General features: G+C 42.1%; 2 protein-coding genes and 1 pseudogene across 2 annotated transcripts; 1 reads left to right on the forward strand and 2 right to left on the reverse strand.

Annotated features, from left to right (window-relative positions):
- Positions 1-1,308: 1,308 nt before the first annotated feature.
- Positions 1,309-8,722, reverse strand: LOC148092068 (glycine N-phenylacetyltransferase-like). The gene is made up of 5 exons (XM_087822382.1): positions 8,645-8,722; positions 7,736-7,843; positions 5,250-5,376; positions 3,751-3,922; positions 1,309-1,711 (listed from the first exon to the last, which is right to left on the reverse strand). The coding sequence occupies exons 1-5, from the start codon at positions 8,720-8,722 to the stop codon at positions 1,309-1,311; spliced, it is 888 nt and encodes a 295-aa protein (XP_087678508.1).
- Positions 8,723-9,333: 611 nt separating this feature from the next.
- Positions 9,334-10,062, forward strand: LOC148092069 (large ribosomal subunit protein eL6 pseudogene; annotated as a pseudogene).
- A 9,861-nt stretch (positions 10,063-19,923) lies between these two features.
- On the reverse strand, positions 19,924-26,803 carry LOC148092070 (glycine N-acyltransferase-like). Its single transcript, XM_087822383.1, has 5 exons — positions 26,726-26,803; positions 23,554-23,661; positions 22,064-22,190; positions 20,540-20,711; positions 19,924-20,326 (listed from the first exon to the last, which is right to left on the reverse strand). Exons 1-5 carry the CDS (start codon positions 26,801-26,803, stop codon positions 19,924-19,926), a joined length of 888 nt encoding a protein of 295 aa, XP_087678509.1.
- Between the last annotated feature and the right edge of the window lie 563 nt (positions 26,804-27,366).

A 27,366-nucleotide genomic window follows, 5' to 3' on the forward strand; every position in this document is an offset into this window, starting at 1 on the left:
TTTGGGTATAAGAATAATATCTGCTATTAACAATAAAATCCTCCTCACACACAATAGAAAATTACATTGGAAAAAGTTCTCTCTACCCAGAGTAGCCTTGTCTAATTTGTGCTCATACTACAACTTGAAACAAGTCGACAACATGTCAAATTTCCTTTTCTCCTGTCCATTTAGAAAAAGGTTAGATTCAATATTTATAATTTTAGTCTATTTTACACAATAAGGTGTTATGCATAATAACATTTTACAAATTATATGCAATTCTATATATTTGCCCTGATTTACCTTCAATTTAAACCCTTTTGCTTTATGGACTAAGAACTGCTTTACGATTTTTTGCATGTGTATTTTTCCTGGTATCAAGATGTTAAATTTTCTTGCTATTGTAATATGACAAGATACTTAAATTCTTTTGCTCTGTATTTTGTGGACACAGTCTAAATAAGGAGAAATACGCAGCTAGAAAGAAAGATAAATGGAGTTACTAGGCTAGAGGGTTGCAGGGATTCTTTATTGATGACGAACATTTCCCTTACTAAGCATATGCAGTAAAAGATATTGGTAAACCAGTGAAATAAGCCACACAGACAAACTCAAGTGCAACATGGGATCACTTATATGTGGAAACTAAAAAACCCTCAAAGTCTTGGAAACAAGAGTAGAATGCTGGTTGCCAGGGCGGGGAAGTGGAGGAAAGAGAGGGAGGTTTGGGGAACGGGTACAAACTTTCAGTTATAAGATGGATACGTTCTGAGGATCTAATTGTGGATCGTGGTGACCATAGTTGATAAGACTCTATTGTATCACTGAAATTTGCTAAGACAGTTGGACATAAGCATTCTTAACAAAAAATATAGGTCAGCATGTTAGGTGATGGATGCGTTAATTAACTTGACTGTGGGAATTCTTTCACAATGAGCTCATACATATCAAATTATCACACTGCATACCTTAAATATATTACAACTTTGTCAGTTATACCTCAGTAAAACTGGGGTGACTAAAAGGACAGGTAATGAAACGAGAGGCGAGAAATCATACTACTCATCATACCACTTCTTGGCAAAACTGGCAAATTTGCCATTGGCGCTCTACCCACATGGGAGATAGGAGCCCAGGAGCACATTGCGGCAGCGGGGCCCAGTCGGTGGGGACCCTGTTGGTCCTGTGGGCCACTCACACTGCTTCCCCAGAGCTCCAATAGCATGAATTTCCACTGCTGAGCATCATTCCTTTTTCTCTCCATCCACCGTATGTTCCTCCTGCTACACGACCACCCACCCGCACCGTCTTGTGTTCAGGGCCGCTTCACAGAGGCACACATTGCCACTGGTTCCAATCACAGGGCAAGCGGACATGGTGCAGATTGTGACTGATTTTCTGTACGGAAAGGTTGGCTTTGTCCGTATGGTTATAGAAGGGAAAACCGAGTTTCTCCAGAGCCTGGGTACTGACAAACAATGCATGGGATGAGAGGCCCTGGCCCCGGTACTCAGGCAGGGTGGCCCCCATCCGCATCTCCCCTGTGTACTCCATCAGGTTCCAGGACACAGGGGTCCCCTCAGGCCCCAGCAGACAGCAGGTGGGAAATGTCTGGATACAGCGCTCTATGAATCTCTGGCTCCTCTCATTGCCACCAAAATGCCAGAATTTGTTCACCAGGGAAGCATGAGTAACATCGAGGGAAGAAAGTTTAAAGAGCTTTTCATTACTGTTAGGAAAAAGAGAACAGCCATAATATCACACACTGGATAGGATTCTATTCCCCGCCCAAACTGTGTTGAGACAATGCAGCTACAGCCAGCATGCCTGGATGCATCATCTGAGCAGGCAAGGAAATGTCTAAATGTCTCTCTGCCTTCTTTTTGTTTCTTTCTTCATAAAATAGGGAGATTAAGAGCGTCCTCATCAAAAGGCAGAATATAAATATTGTGTGAGCTACTGTTTAAGGATAGGATTTGTGCCACACAAACAATAAGAATTACATAAAAATTAAGTATTGTTCTTCTGGACATTGCTCTGACTTTCCACTTAAGATGAGGGAACTTACAGATAAGAAAAACAGAGACACAGAAAATAAACAAGTGCCCCAGGCACAGGCTATCAGGCTGTACGTGAAATGCGGGTAGCAGAGGGCCCTTGGCCGCTGTGGGAAAGCTCAAGTGCAGAGGGGGGCGTGGTGTGGAGTGCAGGCGGCCCCCAGCACAGAACACTGGAGTCTGAAGGCTTCTGCTGTGGGGTCAGGGGCCTCCGAGGGGTCCTGGGAGAGCCCACAGTGGAGACCTAGAAGGTGGACACTCAAGCCCCAGTTATGCCTTGAGCTTCCGCCCGACCTGAACCAGCCATTTCTTCATCTGAGCCTGTTTTCTGGCAGGAAAGGGGGGATAATATCTTCTCCCTTGTCTATCTCATGGGATGGACAAGAAAATCCAATGGGATTATGGAATTAGAGGTGTATGTTTTAGGTGTAACGTGTGATGAAATCTGACTAAAGCTTTTCCATGAATCTTAAGACACAGAGGGCCATGGGATTGGGCATCCTCAGGCCAAATCTCTGCCCTCAGCCTTTAATTCTGTTCTGTATTCCACTAGGCATCAATGGGAGAAAATATGTAATGCGTTGAAATTCTCTTTATTGGAAATCTTTTGTTCTGCGAAGCAAATTCACTCAACACATCTTTCTGCAGCACCTGCTGTATACCAGGCCCTGCGAGGCTCTATCATCGAACAAGCAGAGAAAGCGGCTGCTCTGCGGGGGAAGGGGCTGCGATACTGTTGGGGGAATTCAAACATCAAATGAGTCTGTGAGTGAACTAAGTTGGCTAACTCCAGACAATCGTACGTGCTATAAAGAACCCAGAACTGGGTCATGTGTGGAAAATAACAGGGAAGCGACTTCAGGTGGGTGGGGCAGCCGGGACGCTGTGGTGAGGTGTCATTTGAAAAGCCCTGAGTAACAAAAGAAGTCATGTGAGTAAGGAATGGGGGGGGTGGGGGGAGACATTTTAGGCAGAGGGAAGAGCTGATCCAAAGGACCTGAGCTTGGGATGATCAGCAGTGGGAAGAAAACCAGCGGTGTTGGGGAGCAAGCAAGAGAGATGCGGTCTGAAAGGTAGGTGGATGCTGGCTCTTGTAGGGCCGCGGAGGAGTTCAGAATTCTTCCAAGGTGAGGCAAGAAGCACTAGAGTCTTTTAAGAGGAGAGGGACATGTCCTAAAAATAAGATTACTCTGGCTGCTCTGCAGAAAATGGGTCATTAGGAGCCCACACAAAAAACTGGAGAAGTTGGGAGTTAGAGTGTGCTGAATGGTGTGTGCCCTCAAAAGATATTCTCATCTGGAACCCGAAAAGGTGACCTTATTTCCAAAAGGGCCTTTGCAGATGTAAATAAATTAAGGAGATCAACGTGAAACCATCCCGAACCTTAAATGCAACGATAATCCTTATAATGGACAGAAGGGCAGCCACGCACGGAGAAGGCCATACGAGCACAAAATCAGAGACTTGAGTGATGAAGCCACAAGCCAAGGAATGCTCAGAGCCCCAGAAGCTGGAAGAGACAGGGAAGGATTCTCTCCTAGAGGCTTGGAAGGGAAGGCCGGCTTGCCGACGCCTTGACTTCAGAGGTAAATGTCTGTGGTTTTAAGCCGCCCGTTGGAGGTGATTTTTCACAGCAGCCCGAAAACTAGCGCCCGGGCTCCCGCGGCAGTGAGAGGCGCGAGCGGCAGCCGGCTGCTGTGGCCGCACTTACATGGAACGGCCCGGGCCACCGCCGGGCGGGGACTTCTGTGCATCCAGCAGGGAAGGGACCAGTTTCTTCGCTGTCTGAGACATCATATAGAGGTTGCATTGCGTTCGCTTGACCTGGCCCAGCTTAACAGCTACGAGATTTTCTGTGACCTCGTGCAGGTTGGACTGTGAGCCTAGGTGGAGAAAACAAGGAATGAGTGAGACGGCACTGTTCCCTTTCGAAGACAGGAGCTGGGGGGCCTCAAAACCTGTGGTCAGTCATGACATGGCTTCTGTCGGATCATGGCTAAATCACTCCCACATTTTTTTAAATTTAAAATTGGGACAACACTGTGATTCTTGAGCACATCCCAGTACGGTCTGACTGTCAGAGGAGATGAGGTGTAGATGTGGTGACCAACGTGTACTGAGCAAGTCAGCGCCCTCCCGGCAGCGGGCGGTGGTTACAGAGCTCGAGAGGTGAGCTCTTCCCTCACTGTCCTGACTTTCCCCCCGATATGATTCCGGGCTTGACCATGAAACTCGCCTTAGCCAGCGGGCCAATAGTAAAGGTAATTCAGTGAGAAGCTTGAAGAGGGATGGTGCACTGAGTCTTGCCCTCTCTTCCTTTTTATTTTTTTATTTTACTTTTCTTGCCTTCTCTTTCTGCTTTGGAAAGCCCTGTGGCTTTTATACGTTGCCCAATCCACTTCCACCAGCTCAGTCAACAGCCAGCACAAGCAACACCCAGGCTAGCAACACCCAGGCCCGAGGCGGTGGCCTAGTCCCACCAGCTCGTAGACAAACCCAGCGGACCGCAGGCACATGGGTGAGTCTAGGAGAGACGAGCTAAAGAGCCACCCAGCTGAGTACTGTCTAACTTGCTGTCCCACAAAATTGTGAGCTAATAAATCATGGTTGTTTTAAGTTATTGTTTTGGGATGGTTTGAAAACCAACGGATAAAACCAGACATGATGGGTGCTAAGCATTTCCCAGTCAAGGTCCCAATTAATCATTCAATGAATACTATTATAATCTTCATTTTTATCCATAAGGAAACGGATCCACAGAGAGGTTGTTACTTGCCCTAGATCACATAACTAATTATAGGCCCAACAAGGTCACAAACTTGGGTCGTTTGACTCCAGAGAGCATATTTTCAACCACTGGATTTCTCCTTTGTAAATATGACAGAAGGATAAAGCAGGTGAGGCAGAGGGGAAGCTCTGCTCCCATCCTCACGAGCCCGAACAGACCCTGGAAGATAAATCTGAGCCCTTAGCTAGTAAGAAATTACATTACTCGTGATTTCCTTTGCAAATGCCATGCATTGCAATTTTCAGGCTCTAGTTCACTGTGAAGGTGGTGGCAGCTGAGAGAGAGAATGGAGAGCGGGCCGAGTGCCTGGGGCTTGAAGTGGAGAGATACGAGGCGTAGGGGTGTTACTGAAAATGGAAAGCGACCCTCCAGGTGCAGGCATGGGAGATCCCAGCAACCGGCACGCATCCCAGTCCCCTTACTCTGGATCTGCAAATGTTGCTTCCAGTCGATGACTTCTGGTGAGCTAAGGAATTCCTGACAGTTCTTGGGGTCCCTGGAGTAGATTTGGTAGGTGTTGGTGTAGTGATCGCAGTCATCTGCCATCTCCTGTTTGGGTTGGGAAAAGTAGAATCGATATTTGTGTTTCATGATGGCCATTCCTTTTTCAGTGTTCCGTTATATACTATGATCTTTTTAAATACTAAAATGTGAGTTTTTGTTGGTGGTGTATTGCCTTTATTGAGGAATTATTTATATTAGGAGGTCAAGGGCTTCCTTATTCAATTAATAGTAAAAAATGTCCTGAACAAAACTATTCTTAGCTCAGCTATTGCTTTAAAATTTGAAAGAAAAATGACTCGTTTGGAATTTAACATTTCTTTCAAAAAGCACAGGACAGACATTCAGACTTTTGGTAAAATATCTTTTGTACAAGTTTATTCTCTGGTAGTAAAAGTGTTAGCTTCAATGGCTGCAGTAAAGAAAAAATCAAAAAAAAAATCACAAAAACAAACCAATGACAACAACAACAAAAACTCCCGAAGATACGTTGTGTTCCCTTCTTACAATTTTTAAAACAAATCAGAATAGGGAAGTGTTCACAATCTACCATGCTCTGCAAATTCTTAGGAACAGGCAGATGCAATGGTCACATCTTTCTAAACATCACTAGTGATTTTCTAAATAAAGATGCAACATTTTTAAAAAAGTTATTGTTTTAACCTTTATAAAACCCAAGTAGAAAGTAAACTGACAAGCAAAATCTTTGGCCAAAAGAATAGATCTTGCTCTAGTCCAAAGACTTTGTAGAACATGTGGGCTGTGAACATGTCTTTATCAGCATTGACAGAGGTAACAGACTTAGAATACGCACCAGATGAAACCAGAGAAAAGTTATCAGGTGAAGAAGTTCTGAGGATCTACTGTACAGCATGGTGACTGTAGTGAGTGATATTGTATTCTGTAGGCTTGGAAGCTGCTAAGCGAGAAAATCTGAAATATTTTCACCACAAAAGAGAAATGGGAACTGTGTGACAGGGTGGAGTTGGTGTCCCCTCCAACTATGGCGGTGATCGTTTTGCAGTATATGTGTATCCAGCCTACACATTCTACGTCTTCAACTCACTCAGTCTTATATGGGAATTATCTCTCATAAGCTGGAAAACCTTATTTTTAAAATTGTAGTTTTGAAAGTAGCTCAAATAACATTTCTCATTCAGGTTTCTATCAATAATTCAGTCTTTATTTTCAAATTATTTAATTTGGTGATTTTTTTAATCAATTTCACTGCTATACAAGTTATAACAAGTAATAATATTTTTAATATTTTAATATTAACAACTTTAGATTTTTAGTTGATTTATTAAAATGTAAGCATACATTTTTGGTTTGGAGATATTTTAGCTATTTCATTTCATTAACTGTTAAACGCTATCACAATATGTAACCAGCAACTCCAGCCATGTCATTTTGCTCTTCAATTTCCCTAATTCACTGTGTTGTTTTAGACCCTATGCCTCGCAATTGCTATTTTGTCTGCTTTGGATGAAGTCTGGCCCTGATCCTCTATAAAAAAGTCTTATTTATCTTTTACATGCAGTTTTGGTAAACTTTCCACGAGGAAGCATCTCTGACCCTTTCCCTGCAACCTCTACTACATATGGTGTTTTTTTTTGAAATGCCCTGTTTTAAGACTATACTTTCAGGGATCATTTCTATAGTTCGTTAAAAAATGCGCAGTGTTATTGACTTTCCTGACGATGCTTGGTTCCGATACCCTGCAGCCTCTCCGTGGAAGGCAGGATCACAACGAGAGGTTGGGAGTTAGCACGGTGAGTTGGTGTGGTTCCAGGCTCGGTGTTTATAAAAGGTAGAAGAGGTAAAAATGGAGTTAGGGTTTGATCCATTACAATATAGATGTCTAGTCCGGGAAACGTTCCTTTAATATCTTTAACAAAAGATCAGCCTCTTGTCCATGCCATCAACATAACCTTAAATCAGCACAGCCTTCCCTTGGGCGCCTCCCTTCCCACAAACCAGAGGCAAGAAATAACTAAGGGTGTTTGGTCCTCAGCATGACCAGGATGCTGTTTGGGGTCCTGTCTTGAAAACAAACTAAAGCAGTGAATGAGCATGAAAATGTACCATATATAGTTTTAGTCAGCTCCTCCTGTGTTACTTTTTTTTTGACTTTCATTTTTCAATGACAGTTGTCATTCAATATTATTTTGGATAGATTGAGGTGACGGCACAGTGGCCGGGCAATCATCATCTCACGCATTCTCCTGTTGCTGCACATTTGACACCAGACGGTCACTTATCTGTGGGCTTACCTGTGTTCTCCTGCAGGCTGTGGGCTTCTTGAGGGCGGGGACTGTCCCCATTTCTGCAGTTCATCGCCAGGTGCCTGACAAGCACTCAGCAAATACAAACACAGACGCGCGTTCATTCCACGCCGGGCGCCTACCTGCTCCTGAGGGCGGACAACCACCGTGTTGAAATCGGGCCACTTGTCCACCAGGGCCTTTAGCTTGAGCGGGTTTCCCTGGTTCATGTGGGAAACGGTCCCATACACCTGCAGCATTCCAAGAAAATGGGAGGGTCAGCATCCAGGGGCTGCGAAAGCAGGTTTCCAGGTGTCGGCGTGGTAAAGACACGCAGGCGAGGATCCTTACAACAGCCTCATCAACTCTGTTCCATGTACTCACAACAGAAAACCCAGTTTCCCCCAGGGTTACTTCTATGAAATTATGGAATATTATAATTGCAAGGACTCTAATGACCATTTCTACACACCAATTTTAAGTTCGAGTTTTTAGCCCTAATAAGTGATTCTTTTAAAAATATATTCATACTATAAAACATTCAGGCCAATTAAATTTATGAATAAAGATCATGAACTCTCCCATTATAGAATGTAATACACATTTAATGTAATAGATGTCAATTATACCTCGATTCACAAAAAGGCAAAAAAAATCTTTTAATAGATTTCCTTCTATTCATGTACACCCACCACAAATCCCACAAAATGGAACATTTTAGGAACATGTAATTTTGAAATGTTTTTATCCATTAAATAAATATAGTCTAATCATATTTCTTTTTCAATAAACAAATAATTTTAATGACTGTAGAGCATTCTGTGATATGGATGGACCAACCTTCATTTTTAATTTGTTCACACGAAATAGCAAAGATCCTACAAAGAGGTCCCAGACACACCTCCCTTGCAAAGAGGTGATGTGAACCGAATGAGACGTAGCCTGAGTGAATTCCCGCCACAAAACAGATGCTCTTAAAAGCTCCTTCTCCTTCCCGCTTCCATCACAGGAAGACGCGGCCCTTTGTCTCCCTGAGCCTGTCGCCCTCTCACCTTTAAGGACTCAGGGAGGCTCTTCCTCAAGGATGTTTGTAGCATCTGCAGCATCTGTGGGCCCTGCAAGTGGAGCATCGTGGCAGCTATTTCAGGCTAGAGGAAGGATCAACAGACAGCCAGGAATGAGAAGATGCTGAAGGCACAGGAACTAGATCCACACCTTTACCTGAACCTTAGACGGTAACAGGTGGGATAAGCCTGCCCGCTTCTAAAGTAACTGCCTTGGGAGAGGGGTTGAAAGTAGGGTCACTCTGGATTTCTAGTCTTACCATGAAATAAGGGCACCCCAGAAGTTCTGAGGGGACCACCACCAAGACACAAGAGTAGCAGGCTCTGTGCTAATGACCACCACTCTCTTCAGTGTCCTTTATTGGTGTCAACCTCCCTGAAGTCCTCACTAAGGCCAAACGAGGAGACTGGCAGAAGCACATGGTTCTTTTTCTGAAAAATTGCACTTCAGTTTCTTACACTACCCAGAATTTCTGTTAAAGACACATTTGTTTTAACAAACATGTTCTTCAGTACTCTAGTGCATCTTTTGGGATTAGGCTACTGTCAATGATTAGCCACCACCAACAAGCTCTGTAACCTTCAGAAAGTCACCCTCTTGGTATCATGGTTGCTCATTAATCTTAATAAAAACAGGCTCTACCTAGAAAATTATTGTCTCTTTCCTATCTTGCAAGATGGCAGGTAAAGAAGCTGAGAAACCGGATACTAAGGAGAAGAAGCCTGAAGCCAAGAAGGCTGATGCTGGTGGCAAGCCTAAGAAGAGTCACCCCAAGGCCAGGGCGTGAAAGAAGAGGAAGCCCCACTGCGACCAAAGCCTGTCCTGGTCGGAGGCACTGACCTATATTTGTCACAAGAGGAAGTAATCAGCGGCTAAATCCAGGATCGAAAAGTTTAAAAAGGAGAAGTTCTTGCAACTGTCACAAAACCAGTTGGTGGCAACAAGAATAGTGGTACCAAAGTTGTCACACTTTGAAAAATGCCTAGATACTCTCCACCTGAAGATGTGCCTTGAAAGCTGCTGCGCCACAGCAAGAAGGCCTTCGGTGGGCATGTGAGGAAGCTGGGGACCAGAGTGGCTCCCGGGGCCCTTCTGACTGTCCTCACAGGGCGCCCAGAGGCAAGAGGGTGGTTTTCCTGAAGCAGCTGAGCCGCGGCCTGCTGCCTGTGACTGGCCCTCTGTCCCTTAATTCAGTTCCTCTGTGTAGAGCACGCCAGAAAGTCGTCATGGCCACCTCCACCAAGACTGACCCCAGCGGTGTGACAGCCCCGAACAGCAGGCCGATGCTCGCTCCGAGGAGCAGCAGCTGCTAAAGGCCAGGCGGCCGCTCAGCCCCAGGGCCGCCTCTGCTCTGTTTGCTCTCACCAGTGGGCTTGGCCCTCACAAACGGGGTGCAAAACCCTAACTGGACGCTTTATCTGTTTAAAACAGTCATTGTGTGGGTTAAACGAGTTAATACGTATTAAATGCATATAAGAGCTTCTTGCATAGAATAATTCAAGAATGTTATTTTTACTATTGTTATTGTTAATATTATTAGTGGCAGCTAACCACACAGTCATTCAACTCAGCCCATTCGGTTGTCCTTTTATTTTGAAGAAATGGGGTGTAACTTGAATCTAGGTGACAATGTGAATGCTTTCAGTGTGAAGAGTGCCCTGAGAATAATACCAATATTTACATCAGAGTTTGTTTGTGAGGTTAAATGAGGTGAGCCACTCACTGGCATCACGTGACTAAAAAAGCCCATAGAAAACTCTGAGTGCCCGGCACAGGACAGTATTTATGTGTCATGATTATCAGCATTTCCTAAAGGAAGCAGAGAAAAGATTGTTTGATGTACTTCGCTGGTTAGTGCTGAGGCTCCCTGGCTTCCCAGACCTCTGGCTTCCTCCCCTCCCCTCCCCTCCCCTCCCCACCCCTCCCTTCCCCTCCCCTCCCCTCCCCTCCCCTCCCCTCCCCTCCCTGCCCTCCCCTCCCCTCCCCTCCCCTCCACTCCCCTCCCCTCCCCTCCCCTCCCCTCCCCCCTCCCGTCCCCTCCCGTCCCCTCCCGTCCCCTCCCGTCCCCTCCCGTCCCCTCCGCTCCCCTCCCCTCCCCTCCCCTCCCCTCCCCTCCCCTCCCCTCCCCTCCCCTCCCCTCCCCTCCCCTCCCCTCCCCTTCTCTCCCCCCCCCCTCTGGTTTTTTTGTTTGAGAAACACATGTTCTTTGGAAATGATCAGCCACAGAGACTTGTAGAGATGGGACCCGTGATGTTTGTGTTCAATGGGAAAACGTCTCTGGTTCCAAAGAGCTCGTTTACTTTTTAGCACCCACTGTTTGAGCAGGTTTGCGGGGCTTTGCACAAGTGAACACTCTTGGCTCTTGCGTGTGCCTATGTCCCCAGTTGCTTGTCAGTCCTTTGGGGGAAAAGAACAGCCACCTTATCCCCCCTAAGGCTACTCCTTAGTTTGGGGAGAGGAGAGTCTTTGCTGGCATCATTATGGTTTTTGTTGTGACTTTTAAAAACAGCTTTAATGCCGAGTAATCTAAATGGGCGTAATTAAAAGCATGCGGCGTGTACAAGCCCACAGACCTGACACACGTGTAAGCCCATGAAACAAACCATCGTCATGCTTAAGAGAGAGAACATTCCCTTCATCCTGGCGCCTCTGGGCCTCCAAGCGGCTCTAACCCTGCGGGTGAGCTTTGGGCGTCACAGGGGCAAAGGCCACAGGGCGCTTCAGGCCCACTCAGCCCCTGACGACATGCTTTCAAAGGGCAGTTCAAACAAAGAGACTGGGTCGCAAGAGTGGTTTATAAAGCCACGTCAGCAAATAGGGGGCAATCAGGCACAGTCCCTGTCACTGGGAGAAGGGCACATAGATTACGGCCTGTTGGTGTGTTGCACCTGCAAGGGCCATTCGCATAAGAACTAGCACACACACAGGGGACAGTGTTAAAGTAAAAGGAGAAACTGTAGAGCAGAAACAGTACAGCCCTTGACTTTAATGTGTAAATCTGTGCTTACACGTATTAAACGGGCAACATACACAAGCATTTTAAGAATATAGGAAGATAAATTTAGAAGGGAAAACAAAATACTAAAAACTATTTTTTTAAAAAGGAAAAATTCCACTATTCAGAAGTAACTACTATTTTTTTTTTTAAATATCTTTATTGATTTCAGAGAGAAGAAAGGAGAGGGGGAGAGAGAGATAGAAACATCAATGTGACAGAGTCATTGATCGAGCCCACAACCCCGGCATGTGCCCTGACCGGGAATCGAACCCTGATCGCCTGGGTCCTAGGTGGACGCTCAGCCGCTGAGCCACGCCCAGCCAGGCAATAACTACTATTAACTTGAGAATATATATCCATTTGTTTTAATACATTATTTCATTTTTTACAAAATAGGGGCGTGTCATATATAAAGAACTTTGTAACTTGTTTTTAAATTTAAAATGGCATAATTCTTGTCATCAAATATTTTTAGAACATGCATGTTAATAAGCATGTACATATAACAGATTTATATTTCATTATTACATATAATATGTAGTATATTTTATCATTCCGTTGCACACATGCACCACACATATTTTTAACCAGTTTCCTATTGTTGGGCATCAGGGTTGTTTACTGTTTTTCTCTATTGTTAATAATATTCGGTGGAAACATATTCTGTTAATATATACCCAAGTTTATTTTCTTAAGATAAAGTTTTTACAAGTGGAATTGCTAGATCGAAAGAAATGCCCATTTTTAAAGTTTAAAAAATATTCAAATATGTTAAACAAAATTTTAAAGGTTCAAAAACTATTTTATGGCTATGGCATTATCTATAAAAACCTTCCAATTAAGTTTCTTTTTCACATGACTTAAATGGACAGTAAACCTGGCCTGCCCTCTGGCCCGTGCCGTTCTGCACATTTCCCCTCGGGTTTTAACAGCGCGTCACCCTCCTGGCTGAGGTTTATGGGAAGAGCCAGCTGCCTCCTTCAGGTGCTAAACAAGCCTCACTCGGGTCAAGCACCCTTTCCTGCCCATGTCATCACCTCTTCCTTCGCCCACCAGCGTCCCACATCCCTTCGGATCAATTTATTTGTTCAGAACGAAGAACTGACTCATCCCTCCCAGGGATTTCTCCACAGTGCCTCTGCTGTGTACACAGTGCGTGCAGAAAGGCTGTCTCTCAGTTGGGATAGACCCCCTTTTCCAAATATCACCAAATAAGCTCAAGCACTTCCTAGCTAAAGCCGGCAAGGTCATTGATTTTCCGCACCAAGGTCATTTGCTGCAGGAGAGAAGGGAGCCGGCGGCTGCAAAGCACCGGTTCTCTCCAGGGAGATGAGTTCTCACCTGGGTGGGGAGCTCCGCACAGACCGGTCCTCAGGAACAAACGCGAAGCAGCAGGCTTTTCCAGAAGAGAAAATCCCTTTTATCCAGGCATGCACGGCTCAGACCTGCAATGTGTGTCTTGGTAAATTTTCTACAGAAATCATTAAGCTGACGCTCTTGGCCTTTTAAATGCTGGGGTGTGGGGGTGGGGGGTGGGGGGTGGGGAGCTTCCGTTAGCTGGTGTGGGATCCAGAGGCATTCAGTTCCTCCCTCTGGGTGGGAACCTTTGGAAAGCTGGTTCTTCAAGCCTGGGAGGCTGGTTGTGTCTCAGGGTTGGATCTATTTTCTAGTTGTGTGTCTTTGTCCAGTTATCTAGTCTTTGTGCTTCAGTTTTCTCACCTGCAGGTTGAGTGAATAATACTACTGGCTATTTCTGCTTTCTGGGTGTGGTTTCTTTGTAAGTTAAATGAGCTAACATCTGTGAAGTGCCTACAGAACTGTGGCTTAAGATCTATGTGTCTGTAGATTATACTCCCTTTGAAAGAGAGAGAAAGAGAGGGTTAAACTTCCCGAGTTATTGTATGTCCATATTTTTAAAAAAATTTCCCTTCTAATTAAATGTTCTTTTGCCTATCTTTTTAAGTGTCTTTAATATTTTTAAATGTTATTAGTATTTTTCTTTATTATTAATATTTCAATTGCATTTGATGTGCAACGTTATATTAGTTTCAGGTTGACAACATAGTGGTTAGACATTTATGCAATTTACAAAGTGATCACTGGCATCCATCTAGTACCCATCTGACATCATACAACATTACTGACTGCATGCCCTATGCTGTACTTGACTCCCGTGTTTTGCCTACCTTTACGATCGTAGGCCTCAGACCTGAGAGCTATAATATCACTTCTCTCTTTACTAAGTACCTGAGGCTGCTCCTGAGAAGTCTGAAGTCAGGGTGATTCCTGGCCTTCTGAACACAGCCAGTCTGTTCCTCTCTCTGGAACTTTGTAGGATCTTCTCTTGATCTTTGGTGCTCTGAAGTTGCACAGTAATATGGCTATTGAGTTCTTTTCATACTCAGCCTGAAGTGACTTCTTTCGATCTTAAGACATTCTTCACTTTGGAAAATGTTCTGCTTCTCCTGCCTCTTCTTTCCTTTTCCTACTTTTAAATTGTTTTTATCACTGCAATTGCTCTGTTCTCAGTTTTTGGAATGCCATTTAGATGGGTGTTCAAGCTTCTCAGTGTTGTTCAGTTCTCTTTTTTTTCTTTCATATTTCCCATCCCGCCTTCATTTTGTGTTATGGTCTCCTAGATCGTCCAGCTTTCTAATTATGCGTCGGATGTATCTACTTTGCTACTCACTCCATCTACTGAGATTTTTTTACTTTAGTTCCAATATTTAATTTCCAAAATCTCCAGGTGATTCTTTCATATGAATGTAGCAGAAAATATCACAATTATACTTACCTAAGGTTTTCTCTTGTCCTATTTCTCCTCAGCAGGTGTGAATTCATCCGCAGGTTGAGTCTGATGCCTCTCTTTCCCTTGTCAATTCTTTAGTCATTCTTGGTTTTCCTTTTATCTTTGACTTTGAGAGTTCTTCTCCACACTGAAGAAAATGACTGTTGCATGTGCATGGTATTTTGGGACGATGGGATGGGGCACATTGCAAGATGTGACAATAGTTTGCCATCTTTGTGTGAGACCCTATTCTCTTCCAAGGCTCAGAAGCTCTCTGCTGCCTCCCAACCCCAGTGTTCCTCCTCATGGCCTCACACTAGCAAAATGCTTAGCAAAAATCAGGATGGAGTCAAGGGTCAACGTACCAAGCTTTGGGTAACCTAGCTCTGATCAATAATAGCCCTGAGTTGGGTTTCCTCCAAGCAGTGTGTCTGTTGACTCTGGGCTAATCCTCCCCACTGTGCTTTTCTAACAGACGTTTCATAGGTGTTATAGGTGGTGGTTTCTTGCAGTTTCTTGCACCTTCTAGGAATTCCCCAACACATCTGAAGCATTAATGAATTCTTCTCTTCCCTGCCTCTTATTGATGTTAATTTTAGTCATTTAATGAGGCTTAGACAAATGATAAGACAACTAGATCCATCTGCCATCTTGGGCCAATTCTCTGACATGTGCTTATGAAATCCTTTTTAGATCTATTTTTACAAGGGCGTGTGTTTTATCTGCATTTTTAAAATGGGAAAACAAAACATATCATGCTGATATGATTTGCCCAGGATCATCCACTGAGTGGCTGAACCACACCTGAAATTCAGACACACTCCTGACCTCTAGTCCTGTGTGGTAACCACATTACCCAGGGCACTAGATTTATGTATATTAAAGCAATAGTTTGTAGTTACACAACATGTAGCAGTCATAAGTCATTTTCACATGCACTGTGTTCTCCTTTCCTCACAAATACTCTTGATAGAGCGCTGTTATTTTTACCCCAGGCTGGAAATTTTGGCTATTAAAACAAACAATAAATTTATCAGAGACAATTGAGCTATGTTAGGTAGACTCGGGGCCTAGGGATTTTAAGTCTTTAGATGGACATAAGTGTAAATCTTGGGATATCCTGGATATTTCTCTACCACCTACATCAAACAATAAGGCAGCCAGCATGCTGAAAAGATGCCCAAAGAAACTCATCAAAGGCTGAAAAGTCATCTTGTTTCCCATAAAATATCTTATCTTCATCTTCAAGAGCACTGGATTGCTCCTTTAAAGAACTCCCTAGCATCTTTAGCATCCATGAGCTCTGTAAAAAGAACAACTTGGATGGGAGCTCCAGCTCAAGGAAAACTAAGAAATATTAAAGATGTGAGAGGAGTTGGGAGGGAAATAGAAATGAATGTCTTAGGTGAATGGTCTGAGCCTTTTCTAAAGCAACTAAATTAACCATAGATCAAAGAATTCTTTGCCAACTCTGGAAGAAGAGTTGGAATAATGGAAGAATCTGTTTCATATTTTTTCCCATTTTAGTAATAATAAAAAAATAGGTAACATTTGTTGAACATTTATGTGGACCAGATGCTGGCTACTGTATTATTTGCCCAGTTTATTTCCAGGAGAGGGAGAGAGGGATAGAAACATCAATTGGCTGCCTCCTGAACTAGGGGTATTGAGCCAGCCATACCGCCGGGCTCCGGGCGCTGTATTTTATGTGAATTATCTTGTTTAAGTTTTTTAACTAGTCAGTGTCAGCAAATAGTGCTATTCTCATTTTACATATGACAATCTTCAGATACAGACATCATGATCTCTAATACTATTTTTTTTTTTTTTTTCAGTAAGAGTGACTAAGACTTCTTGAAGAAATCATTGATTCTGGTTTCCTGCAGAGAGATATAAAGTAAACTTGAACCATTTTATGTGTCAGAAAGTAAGAAAGCATTCAAACATTAGTGAGGCCACGTCCAAAGATTTTAAGGATCAGCAGAATAGTAGGTTCTCTTGGTGAAAGTTGCAGTAATAGAGAGTTATGACTGTAGTTAAAATATATGGACTCTGCCTGGCTGGGCGTGGCTCAGTGGTTGAGCATCAACCTAGCATCCAGGAGATCGAGGTTCGATTCCCAGTCAGGGCACATGCCCGGGTTGCGGGCTCAATCCCTAGCCAGGGCATGCAGAAGGCAGCCGATCAATGACTCTCTCATTATTGATGTTTCTATCTCTCTCTCTCCCTCTCCCTTCCGCTCTCTGAAATCAATAAAGACATATTTTTTAAAAAATACATGGACTTTATGAGGCATTATGAGTCCACAATGACACACAGATAATCTGGTATTATTAACTCACAGGTTCATTGAAAACTGTAAAAATTAATTAATGCTATGTACAATAGAAGGCATTCTTTTACTTGGCCTTTATTTTGTAAAATTACAAACCCTAAAAATTGCAACAATGACATATTAAACTCTAAATACATATGCAGTCTTTACCTATGTTCATTGAGTTTATTTGCCACATTTGTTTATACATGCATTGAAATCCTTTTGTAGGTTGCTTCTATTATGATCATTTGTCCCAAATATTTAATCATGTATCATGGAAGTACAGGGACATTCACTTTCTTAACCACAATACAAATTTAACATTTCTCTACTTCTGGTAACTAATACACAGATCATATAAAAACTGCCAATTATAGCAACAATATCCTCCATAGAAGTTTACTTTTTGACCCAGCATCTAATCCAGAATCGCAAATTGTTTTTAGCTGTCAAACTTTTTAGGTTCACTTTTTCTGGAAAAATTCTTCAACCTTTCTTTTTCTTTCATGATCTTTAGAATTTTTACATGTACATGCCAGTTGTATTGTACAATAACTCTCAATTTTGGTTTGTTTTAGTTTTTTCTGAAGTGTTTGTGTAATTTTTTCCTTATGACTAGATTCAGGTTATGCATTTTGGGTAAAAATATTATATTAATGAGGTTGTTTCTTCTTTAGTGAATCACATCCAGACACACATTATTGGTGGTATTAATTTTGATCACCTGAGCTCATTAGGAGGCATTTTTTTAAAAACTCATAGGTGGTATATGAAAACTCTAAAGTCATGTGAAATCTGCAAATTTCAATGGGATATCATTTCAGATATCCTTAAGAGTTGTAATGTTCTAACGATACAGAAGAATAGAAGTATCTCTCAGTTACCAAAATCTTAGCATCCCCTCATATCCAAAGGTATCTGGATCTATAGTTTTGCATCTTAAAACCCTAATACCCAATTAGTTGATCAATCAGGATGAAGTTATAGACTTGTATGAGTAAATTTAAAAAATGAAGACATGAATATAACTCTAATTCAAGGAAGTGGGTTAAACTGTTCCTCCACCCTTGAAGTTATAGAATTATTGATATAGCCCGGCTGGACGTGGCTCAGCGGTTGAGCATCAACCTAGGATCCAGGCGATCGGGGTTCGATTCCCAGTCAGGGCACATGCCCCGGTTGTGGGCTTGATCAATGACTCTCTCATCATTGATGTTTCTATCTCTCTCTCTCCCTCTCCTTTCCTCTCTCTGAAATCAATAAAGATATGTTTAAAAAAAAAAAAAGAATTATTGATATAGCATTAAACATATTGTTGAACACATTCTATCAGTTCCCCTTGGGTTGGTGAACACACAATACAATATACAGATGATGGATTATAGAATTGTACACCTGAAACCTGTATAATTTTATTAACCTATGTCACCCCAATAAGTCCAATAAAAAGTTAAAAATAAATCTTAAAAAATAAAAGAAACTAGGCATCCTAACTATTTTTCTGGTAGGAAATAGCTTCAAGAACTTAGGATGGTACACACCTTATTTGAGTGGGTATGAGTTACCATTGAACATACAAATGTTTAGAGCAGGGTTTCTCAACCTTGCCACTATGGATATTTGGGGCCAGATAATTCTTTATGAGGGGCTGCTCTGGGCATTGTAGGGTTTAGCACCATCCTTTTACCCACTAGATACCAGGCACATCACCTCCCCAAGCTGTGACAACCAAAATGTCTCCAGGCCATTTCAAATGCCCTTTCGAGAATAAAATTCCCCCTGGCTGAGGACTATTGTTTTAAGGGAGTCAAACTCATGGTACAAATATTTTTGAATTAAGGTGGAAATAATGACTATTTAGTATTCACATACTTATTTTATATATATGTTTGTGTGTATATGTGTGTGTGTGTGTGTGTGTATGTAATTGCCTGTTAGAGTAATAACCTTTAAACTCAATATAAAAGGCATAATTAGGGTAATTGATTTAGATTTATGAAATTTTACAGTTGAAAGCTTCTTAATGTTGTGCTTCAATTAGAAGAGCCAATAAAAGTTTAGATGTACTGTATGTGTAAGTTTCAAAAGGTCATTTTGTGAGGTTACAAGAATTACTTAGTATTTAAGAATAGTTTGTTTGTTGCCCAAAATATACATCCTTAAAAGAGAAGTTAAATTTATAGATATAGCTTAAAGTGCTTAATTAATTTGGTTTATCATCTAAACCAAAGTAAATGCTATTTAAGAGGTCTTTAAAGAGAATTGTTTTAAAAATCGAAGACTTTAAAATGATTTGTAAACAAAACCATCTGCATCTGAAGCACAGGAGCAATCCATCACTTGACACCATCCCGTCTCAGCCATGGCCCACCTCCCTGGGTCTGGGTCTTCCCACTCTCCATAAACCCAATTCAGGCTCTTCCCATCATGAACCACTTCGCTTCAACTTGTACAATCAAACGCAGAATCTCTTTATTGCTTGTGAGTTTGGGTAGATTTAGGAAGCTCTTCTTTTAGAAACAACATTGAATCAATTTCCCTGGTGTGGGAGTGAGGAGAGGAGAGGCTTATATAAATTAGTCTTTTTCTTAGTAACTCTCCCTGCTATATCATGTTTAACTAAATATTTCATATATATTTGTATGATTATTTAATGCACTGTGTTTAATGTACTGTGTATAATTATTTAATGTACTGATAAAGCAGCAACCTGAGAAGAGTATAATCTCTACAGACCTGAGCAGAGCCCACTTGCCTATTGTTAAGAGAAAGGCCATAGAAAGGTTGAGTAATGAGTCATAATGACCAGAAAATACTACCCAGCCCTGGAAAATTTAGCAAGGCTCTACAGATCCACACACTAGGAGTTCCAGAAGCCATTCAAGGCAGCATAAAGCTCATGAAAAGAGTGTCCATAGATCCCTGGAAGTGTGGGGATCTCAACCATGTGGAGTGCCTGGGACTGTGTCACATTGAGACATCTATGGGAAGCCCAGCAGTGACCTGAGTGCAGGGACCATGATATTGAGCATTCGCACTGCTCCCCCAGAGCCCACTTCTTTACTGATAATGACAATTATGTACAATTTACTCTCTCTCTCTGCCCACCCATCACTGCTCTAGGCACATGCCAGGGCCCATCTGATGCTTGTGTAGGACGGATTCACAGAGGCACACAGTGCCACTGGTTCCAGGTATAGGGCATGCAGATATAAGGCATATTGTAACGCCTTTTCTGCATAACTTTGATTTCCTTGTCTGAGTGAGAATACAGCGGGAAGCCGAGTTTGTTCAGAGCCTGGGATTGGATATAGATAACATAGGAGATGAGGCCCTGGTTCCGGTACTCAGGCACGGTGGCCCCCATCCGCATCTCTCCTGTCTGGTCCATCAGGTCCCAGCACACAGGTGTCCCTTCAGGCCCCAGCAGACAGAAGGTGGGGAAGGTCTGGATACACCGCTCAATGAATCTCTGGCTCCTCTCATTGCCACCAAAATGCCAGAATTTATTCACCAGGGCCGCGTGGGTAACATCCAGCGATGAGAGTCTAAACATTTCTTGATTGCTATGGAAGTTCCAAGAGAAAAACAAAGTTCATGAGTATTTATTATATTTGTTCTTGTCCCTATTGCCTAACTTCCATTTTTGAAAACCATGATTTGGGCTGCTTTGAAGAATATTGACCATTAGCTGACAGGAGTGAAAGCAGGAAGGGAAGGTGGAAGGCTACTTCAGGAATGGGAGGTGTGAGTAGTGAAGTGACTTTTGTCAAACTTACATGGCCTTGGGTTTACCATCACCTGGTGGTAATTCCTTTACATCCAACAGGGAAGGAGTCAGTTTCTTTATGAGGTCTAGCGCCATGTAGAGAAAACGCTGTGTGTGTTTCACTTGGAAGGATTGCACGGCTGCAAGATTTTGTATCACCTCATTTAGGCTGGGCTGGGAACCTAGATGGGATTTTAAGGAGAGATGTAATGATTTCAGTGCATTTTGTGGAGAAGCTGTCCAGTGGAGTAAGAAGTGTCTACATTTACAGTCTAAAACCCTTGGTTATGGCTTGGTTCTGTCACCATGTGACAGGAGGTCACATAGTCAGGATTTGTGCAACGAATGTGCTCAGCGATTCATTCAGCCATGGTGATACCATTTGTGGAAATACCAAGACTGGACTGGAGCCAAATTTTCTGGGCTACATGATCATGCTGTTTTGATAATCCCATGAGATGAGTTATAAAAACAATAGTAGCCAACATCTCTTATGCAATTCCTGTGTTCCCAGTGTGGTGGATTGTTGCAGGAATGACCCACAATTTGGCCACCTCTCTTTGTATCCATTCTCTGGAATAGTCCCCTCCTGCACTGCATCATTTGCCATATGATTGCTTTTACCATTGGCAAAGAGTACATTTGTTGCAGGGAGAGGCTTAAGAGTTCTTGCACATTGGTTCTGGCCCTTTCTTTGTGCTCCTGATTTCCTTGAGACCAACACCATGTGAATGGTATTAGAGTAGCCTGCTGAGGACTTGTGCTCCTATCATGTGGCACTGTGGTTGCCAGCGCTGACAGCCAGAACCTTCATTTAGACATGTGATTGAGGCCATGCTAAAGCAACCAGCCCATAGTCCATCCATTAGTACCCAGCTGCATGAGTACCCAGATGGAACCAGAAGAATGGCCTTGCAAAGCCCAGCCCAAATGTTGATTCACAGAATTATGAGGTTTGCTATGCAAACCTAACTGACACATCCGGGTTTTGTGCTACGCAATTCCTATTCAGCATTTTATCTAATCTGTTCAACATGCCTGTGTTTTAGGTACCATTATCCTCATTTTTATATATGATCTCAGTGAGGACAATTCATGTGTCTAGGATCACATAGCAAGTAACAGACAAATGCTGTCCCAGCAAGTCCGATTCTGGAGGGCATGCTTGTACCCATGACAGTGTCCTTCATGACCTGAGCAGTGCTTTATGTAACGAGTTGTCATTCTTATTCCAGGCATGGAAGGCCCTAGGGGAAGCTCTCCTCTGGCACCCAATCAACCTCAGGGATTCTGGATATGTCTGCAAAATATGCCATAAATTCTTGGCTATCAAGGAGTTATGTTATGTTTCTCTACATGAAGCCCATATTTTGCAAGCTTTGAGGGTGTTTTTTCCCCTTTACAGGTATATTCACAGATGAGTCAAAAATTTGACAGCAGGCTGAGGGTTTGAAGTATGGAGAAAGATACTAGTTGTAGAGGTAATTGTCAGGACAGAGAAGTGAGTCAACACATTCCCATTCTTCTTACTTACTCTGGATCTGCAAATGCTGTTTCCAGTCAATGACTTCTAGTGAGCTAAGCAATTCCTGACAGTTCTTGGGATCCTTGGAGTAGATTTGGTAAGTATTGGTGTAGTGATCGCAGTCATCAACCATCACCTATTTTTGGAGAAAGGGAAATAAAGCACATTCCATGCAGTTCACGATTGCAATACTTTTATTCTAAATCCCATTATGCTGTAATATGTTTAAGTACTAAAATACTGGTATTTTTATTGGTGCATTACAATTATTTTCTGAATCATTTAAATCATGAGATCAAGATGAGAGACTCAAGTTTTTTACGTATGATGTAAAATTGCAGAACCAGACTATTTTCTACCCATATGTTGCATAAAAATTTCAAATCAAACACAGGCACAACTATTTAGAAAGCATTCTTCTGTATTGCCGTCCTCCTCCACAGGAACGAGGGAGAGGCAGTAGACAAGAAAAAGCTTCTGTTGCAAGAATAAACGTTAATACAGTTCAAGTAGTTATCAAACACAAAAACTATGAACATGACAATATCAAATCTGGTTACAGATAACTCTGAATTAAAATCTCCATCCATAGTTAATGAAGCCAAAGAGCCTGAAAACTGCTCAGAAGTGCTTTCATAAAATAATACTATATTTAAACCCATTGTAGTTCCAGAAGAACAAAGAAACCACTTATTTAGAAAGATCCCCTTAAATTATTAAATAACAGATGAGATTATTGGGAGGAAAATGGCACAGGAGAATATTACCATGACTAGTGCAGGATTAGGAAGCCTTTTTTTAAATAGTTAGAAAATGCTCTACAAAATACACTCAGAAGTTAGCAATGATACTACTAACACATTTAAGATAAAACATATAATTATTTTACTTATTTAATTTTCATTTGTATGAAAAGTATACTACTTGTATTTTTATAAATTTATAATTTCACTGGCTGGTTTAAAGTGAGCTTAGAATTTTTGTTTTTCAAACTGAGTTGCACTAATTTTTAAATGTTCCCCAAAATATATATGGAAGTCCTTGTGTTACGAATTTCCTTTTTAGAATCACCTCCACTCGCTGTCCTGTTTTGTACCTTCCTGTCTCTGCCCTCGCTGTGCCCTCTTTTCCTTGTCAGACTAACAAAAATATCATTATCTACAAAAAGTAGTTCAGGTGAAACTTCCACTAAGATGTGCCTCTGGCTTTTTTCTGAGACCTCCATCTTCAACTCCCCCCCCCCCCCCCCAGTTTAATCAGCTCCTGTATCTGCTCTTTCTCTATGTTGTGCGTCTTCTGTTCTTAGACACTTTTCATCAAATTGTAATTTATTTGCTTATGTACTTTTTCCTCCAGGCTGTGAGCTCCTTGAGGACAAGGACTTGTTCACCGTCATTGTCATTCATTTCTCGGTCCCCTGAGTCTACACTGCCAGGCGCAGGCAATGGTAGGCACATGGAGCAAATAGAAGTGTATGCATTCCACATCGGGCGCCTTACCTGCTCCTGAGGGCGGACAACCACTGTGTTAAAATCAGGCCACTTGTCCACCAGGGCCTTTAGCTTGAACGGGTTTCCTTGGTTCATGTGGAAAACGGTCCCATACACCTGCAGCATCATGAGAAAGTGAGAGTCAGCTTCTTAGGAAGGGATGGCCAAGTGCCCAGTTCCAGCTGGGTAAGGATTGTCTCTATGAAACCAGGGTAAGTAACTGGTAGGGCACCTACTTCAAACAGTCTTCAGGTCCTATTTTATTACTCCACTAGAAACAGATTTTGGGGTGGAACCATGAGAATATTATATAAATATAGTCAAATATGCAGATACGTAAAATAAATTAAAAATCATTCACTATCACATTGTAGAATTTAGTGACATATCTTTCCATTTTCCACTTATTTACATAGTCACACCCAGTTTTTAAATAAGGAAATTACTTAATATATCCTTGTTTAACATCTATCCCCCTTCACACACACATACAAACATAAACACACTATGCAATGGTCATCTTTTCTTTTTTTAAATCCTCACCCGAGGACATACTGTAATTGACTTTATAGACAGAGGCAGGGAAAGAGAGAGGAAGAGAGAGAAACATCAATGTGAGAGAGAGACATCAATCAGTTGCCTCCTGTAGTCACCCTGAATGGGGATCAAAACTTGGGTATGTACCCTGATGGGAAATCAAACTCATAACCTTTTGGTGCATGAGAGACAATGCTCCAGCCAACTGAGCCACCCAGCGAAGGCACAGTGCTCATATTTTTGACAGTGTAATAATTTTTCTTCAAGGGTACCCATCCTTTCCTTCCATCAAAGGGTCTTAGGTCTGTCACCTGGCTCAAGTCTGGGAATTAGTTGGGAGGCAGTGTTGCTCTGTTTGTATGACCCAAGTAAGACCTTGGAGTTTGTGTAAAGTACTTGATGTAATTCCTGATAATTGGTAAGTGTTCAAGAGATGCTGGATATTAATTTTAGTATATTATTTTATTTGGCAACCCTCGCAAAGGTTTAGAAACATCTGCCAAAATGTATTGACTTTCTGGCTTTATTCAGTTTACATGCAACAACACTGAGCCTCATAGATGTTTAACTCTCGCATTGTTTCCCAGAGAAGAGTGAACTGTGGAATCAAAACAGTCTGATTCTAGACCCTGCCTTCTCCATGGTTGCCCTACCCTATTTCAGTAAGAAGGATCAGTGATTTGGGTTTATACTAAATGCCTGAGGCTTAGTCTCCAGATATCCCCACATAAGGTGTCAGAGCACCAGGAAAAGCCAGTGACCATAAGTCCTTTGTGCTTTCCACAGGTCATAAGTTGTGAAAATTATGGGCCTAGTGTTGGTAACAGTATGGCCTTATTTATCCTTATAATGTCTGTTGGGTTTGTAGTAATGTCCCCTAGTTCATTCTTAGTGTGGGCAATTTGTGTTTTTTTTCTTTTTTCCTAGGTCAATGTGGCTATTAATCTTTTCAAAGAACCAGACTTTGGGCTCATTGATTTTCTTACTTGCTTTTCTCTCCTCACATTCATTGGTTTCAGCTCTTATCTTTTCTAATTTCCTTAGTTCTATTTGCTTTGGGGATAATTTACTCTTCTTTTGCTAGTTTTTAAGGTGAAAACATAAAGCATGGATTTGAGACCATTATTCTTTTACAGTATAAGCACTTAAAGCTACAAGGCTGCCGCTTACCACTGCTTTGGTTGCATCCCAAGACTCTTAACATGGTGTACTTCCATTTCTATTCAACTAAAGTACTTTCTAATTTTGGTGTGACATTAAAGCATGATTTATTTATTTGTTTATTTATTTATTCCTTTTTAATGTGTCTTTATTGCTTTCAGTGAGAGGTAGAGAAAAGGAGAGAGAGAGAGATAGAAACACCAGTGATGAGACAGTCCTCATTGATTGGTTGCCTCCTGAACGACCCCGACTGGGCATCAAGCCCATGATCCGGCCATGGGCCCTGACCAGGAATCGAACTGCGATCTCCTAGATCCTAGGTCAATGCCCAGCCGCTGAGCCTCCCCCAGCCAGGCATTAAAGCATCATTTATTTAGAAATGTTTTTATAATTTCTAAATACATGGATATTTTCCAAATACTTCTCAGATTTTTAAAAAAATTTAAGCTTAATTCCATATCATTCACAGACATGCTTGACATGATTTCAGTTTTTAAAAAGTTTTTAAAATATGGGCTATGTAGGTTAATGTTCAATGTGCATTTAAATGTAATATGTATTCTGCTGTCATTGAGGGGAGTACTATATAAATGTCAATGAGTCCAAGTTGGCTCAGAGTATTGTTCAGGTCTTCTATATCCTTACAGGTTTCATCTGTATTGTATAAATTATTGAGAGAGGAGTGTGGAAGTCTTTAATTATATCCGTGGGTTTACCTATTTCTTCTTTCAGTTTCATCAGTTTTTACTTTAGGTACTTGGAGCCTCTGCTGTTAGGAGTAGACATTTTAGCATTTGTTTGTATTTTTAGTGAATTGATACCTTGATCAGAATGCAATGGCACCTTTTATCCCTGGTAATATTCTAGTCCCTTTGCAACATATAGTAGTGCAAAAATAAACATAAAAAATGAAACACACATACACAACAAGAGAAAGAAAAAGTCTCTATGGTACAAGATCATTGATCTACTTCTAAAACGAAATTTCTGCCTCACCCCAAATTAAACAGAATCCATTTGGGTTTGACAAAATAAAAACGACCTGTTATGAACTTTCAAGTAGAAGCATAATAGTTAGCCTTTCACCACTCACTTGATTGGTCAGAAACAATCATTTAAGCATTAGTGTGTTAGTTTCGGTCAACTTTGCAATTCTGGAAACACTTCCCTTGATATCTGACATATTTCTTAGAAGAGCACAAGGGAATGGTGTTGGGTCATCACACAGCAAAGGTCAGAGTGCCTTCCAATCCCAGCATTGCCACTCCCTGCTGGTGTGATCTTGCTCAAGTCATGTAACTGAGCCTCCAGTTGCTCTTTGGTTACGTGGGTCATAGACCTGCCCTGCGGCAAGATCATGGGCACTGACACGTGAGAGGAGCGAGTGCCTGGCAGAGAGCAGTGCTCAGTGACAGCTAATTCTCTTCCCAGCTTTGTCATAGGCGGTCATTGTCCTTTCTCCCCTAGAAGGTTCCACTCTCACCTTTAAGGACTCAGGGAGGAACTTCCTCAAGGCTTTCTCTAGCATCTGCTGCATTTGTGGGCCTTGTAATTGGAACATCTTGGCAGGTACCTGAGCCTAAAGAGGGGAGCAAGAAACACGAAGGAGTGAGAAGTGCTGGAAGACATACAAAGACACAAAACAGACACAGTAGGCAGCTCTAGCTACTGGCCTGGCCTTACCCCCGCCGTTTCACTGGTGCCCCATTCACGAGACTCCTCACTAACTCCAAGGAGGGATAAGTCTGCCAGAAAGCCTGGGTGCCTCTTTCTGAAATTATTTTTGGTATTTGTTAAACTTTCAAAAATATTTCTCAATTTTCATTTTGATGTTTACATCGCCTAGAATTCCAATAATTAAGGATTCACAGAGATTAACCAATATATTCTCTAAGCATGAACGAGCGTGCTTTGAGGTTTACTTTAATTCAGGACAAGCCTGACTTTGCCAATCAGAAGCTATATGACACTGGGCAAGTTGCTGACCGCCTCTGTGCCTTGGTTTTCTCACCCGTGACGGAGAATGACTGCAGCACCTGTGCCACAGAGCAGCTGAGAAGGACATAAACCAAGGCGTGCAAGGTCCTTAGGACAGTGTTTGGGACATAGCGAGTTCTCAATTAG

This window comes from Miniopterus natalensis, chromosome 11 (assembly GCF_054644295.1).
Source record: "Miniopterus natalensis isolate mMinNat1 chromosome 11, mMinNat1.hap1, whole genome shotgun sequence".
Taxonomy (NCBI): Eukaryota; Metazoa; Chordata; class Mammalia; order Chiroptera; family Miniopteridae; genus Miniopterus; species Miniopterus natalensis.